This window comes from Octodon degus, unplaced genomic scaffold, assembly GCF_000260255.1.
Source record: "Octodon degus isolate 3935 unplaced genomic scaffold, OctDeg1.0 scaffold00021, whole genome shotgun sequence".
NCBI lineage: Eukaryota > Metazoa > Chordata > Mammalia > Rodentia > Octodontidae > Octodon > Octodon degus.
Genome location: NW_004524597.1, coordinates 9,330,928 through 9,334,179, shown reverse-complemented (window position 1 = coordinate 9,334,179; position 3,252 = coordinate 9,330,928). Strand labels below are relative to the sequence as shown.

The window sequence follows — 3,252 nt, the reverse complement described above, 5'->3', positions numbered from 1 at the left end:
TCTCTCTCTCTCTCTCTCTCTCTCTCTCTCTCTCTCTCTCTCAGCTCTGCTCCCATGGTGATGCCCACAATCGAGGTGCTTTTGCATCCTGCCGTGTAATTGGCATCATCCCATCTGGCCCCCATCTGTCTCATCTCTTCCATTACAAGGAATAATACTTTCTAGTCCCCTTTGTTTGCAGTTTGTTCATTTTTATTTTTTTGTTATTTTGTTTTTCCTAATATTGTTACTCATAGCCAGGCATGGTAGTACAAATTCTGAATCAGAAAGGTCACAAGTTTGAGCAGAGTCTTGGGGATTTAGTGATTTAGTGAGACCCTGTCTCAAAATTAAATCAAAAACAGGCTGGAAGGGGGGCGGGGTATGGCTCAGTGGACTAAGCGCTTCCCCAGCAAGCGCAAGGGCCTGAGTTTAATCCCTGGTTCCGCCAACAACAAAAAAACAGGCTGGGGATGTAGCTCAGTACAAAGGCTCTGAGCTTAATCCCCAGTTACTCATTTATGTTTATGTAGAATTTAAGCATAAAGTTAAGCATTTTAAAATAATCTGGTTTAAAAGTCAGATTATTAAACTCCCTAGGTTGTTCACAGCCCTGACAGATTTAACTTCACACACAAAAACGCTTGCATGCTCTTCTTCTGAGGTGTAAGTGGAGGCTTGTCTGATCCCACCCACCCTTCGGTCACTTCTGCTGTCTCCCTCCTCCTACACTTCTAAATATACTTCTGTCTGGGCTGACCCTGGACCCTACTCCTGTCTCCAGCAGGGCCTTATCATTCTTTTCTCTGTCTGCTTTTAAGATAAGTGTCCCCTTTGTTCAGAAAGATGTTTACCGTATTTGGACATCCTTGCAGCATTCTCTTCATTGTTTGTGACCCAGATCCCTTTGATTTAGACCTGTGGTGGCGGGGGACTATGCCATCCCTCAGGCTTCAGTCAGGTTGCTGAGTTGGACAAGCAGGACTCTAGTCCAGGCATTCAGTGCTTGCTGTAGTGGGATTTTAGGCTCTGTGATTGATTGATGGATGGATGGATGGATGGATGGATGGATGGATAGATGGATGGATTGATTTTTTTAATGTATCGGGAATTAAACTTAGGACCTTGCACTTGCCAAGCAGGTACCACCTGACTCTTTGATTTCTTACAGAGTGTTGTTATAAATGTTGTAAATGAGGGGTTAAGGGAAGGGGGGAGCGAATGAGGAAAAGAAGAATCAAGTTATATTGTATAGGTATAAATTCTCTGTGATGAATTTGATCATTATGTATATCTAAACTGTACCAATAAAATCTGATTGGAAAATGAAAAATGAATGAATGAATGAATGAATGAATGGTTATAAATAACCTAGTGGTTCTCTTTTTATAGGTACATTCTGATTGACTGGCTGGTAGAAGTTGCCACCATGAAGGACTTCACAAGTCTGTGCCTTCACCTGACAGTGGAATGTGTGGACCGGTATCTGAGGAGGAGGCTGGTGCCCCGGTACAAGCTCCAGCTGCTGGGCATCGCCTGCATGGTCATCTGTACCCGGTGAGAAGCCCATTTGTCCAGCCAGCAGGGCTGGTGTGTGAATGTGCTGGCTCTTCTTGGAGGGCATTGTCCTTCCTGTGCTAGTGGATAGTTCATAAGGGAAGTAAGTCTTTTTTTTTTTTTAATTTTATTTATTTATTTGTGTTTGTGTGTGTGTGTGTGTGTGTGTGTGTGTGGCCAGCTCAGCCCACCAGGGGGCGGGGCTGGCTGGCTTGTGGTGCTGGGGAATTGAACCGCGGTCCCTGTGCTTTGCTAAGCTTGTTCTAAGTAGGTGCTTTAGACCGCTGAGCCATCTCACCAGCACCCATAAGGGAAGTAAGTCTTAAAGGTCAGATCTGGCTCACAGGTGAGGATGGCAGAATTGAGCCTTGACATGGCCATTATGCAGGCACATGTGTCCAGGCAGCTCATCTTGGCATATGGTCTCAAAACCCAGAGCATGAACTTACACAGGCACAGCCTGGACCACGTCTCCCCTGGTTCCTGAGGGTGCTGGTGCCAAGGAGGGTCACAGTTGGCTGCCTTCCTCGTTTTTGGTCTTCAGACTTCACAGAGAGAACCATGTCTCTGCAGTTGAGTTTTCTTGTTTTCCTAAACCCCACATTCCCAGCCTAAGCCACTACTTCCACTAGAAGTACGTTCCAGACCCACTAGCCTTGGCTGGGTGGCTTAGTGAATAAGGGCTAAGTAGCTCTGGCTGTACTTGGCGATGATGTTAACTGCAGAGATTTATTTCCATCTTGCATAGTAGCCTAGAGACAAAGGATCCAAGGTCACTGGGATTTTTTTGTTTCAAGAGGCCATGAAGAAACCTTGACTGTCATCTTGCTCTTTGCCACCCTCCAGTGTCTGCCCTTGTCCCCATGATGCACCACAGCTGCTGTGTACACCTTCCCACACAGATGAGTCACATTGCCATGTCTAGCCAAGACAGAAGCTGTAGTCCCTTTGGGTGGGTATGTGCCGGCTCAAAACAGGGTCATAGTAACACAGAAGGGAGTGAAGAATTCAGGGTCCATGAGCACAGCCTGCCACACCCAGCCCAGAGCCCCTTCGTATGTTCCAGGTCTTCTGGCAACATTCTAGGTGCTGCGACCCAAGATGCCAATGAACAGGTGGGGCTGCTGCCTCCCTGATCTGACAGTACGGTTACATCATTGCAGTCTCAGATCCAGTTACCGGACTACAGCGAAGCAGATTGTAACTTCCGGAAATGGTTTTAAAGGCTGAGATGTGCCAGCACTGCTCTTGGGGTAGCGCTAGACCCTGTCCTCACTCGCCCCCATCCACACCGTAGACTCCCTCCAGGGCAGGGGTGTTAGTAGCCCATTCACATCCCCTCTTTTGGGCATGTGTGGCTTTTGTACTGGGAGGTGTATTCCCTTTCCCTTCTGTCCTGTCAGGCCAATGACAAATATGCAAACTCTAGAAACCCAGGACAAGCAAGTAGCAAACAAACTAGCCCTGGTCCATTCTCACCAGGGATATCATCTTCAAGGCCTCTGGAGTAGGATGTTCTGTGATGGTTGGCATTGCCAGACAGTAAAGGGTACCACGTATCTCACGGATGACATTCAGAACTGCTGTGACCAGCTGCCATGTTGTACACGTACCTTCAGATAACCTCTAAGGGCTTTACTTCTTTTTTTTTTTTTTAAATTATTTTTTTATTTATTTGAGAGAGAGAGAGAGAGAGAGAGAGAGAGAGAGAGAGAG

At 46.7% G+C, this 3,252-nt stretch overlaps 1 protein-coding gene across 1 annotated transcript in view; it reads left to right on the top strand.

Annotated features, from left to right (window-relative positions):
- Ccnf (cyclin F) overlaps nt 1–3,252 on the top strand; it is a 25,147-nt gene that overhangs the window by 14,368 nt on the left and 7,527 nt on the right. The window contains exon 10 of the mRNA XM_004627855.2: nt 1,372–1,536. Coding sequence (XP_004627912.1) covers nt 1,372–1,536 — 165 coding nt within the window. The remainder of the gene's footprint in view (nt 1–1,371; nt 1,537–3,252) is intronic.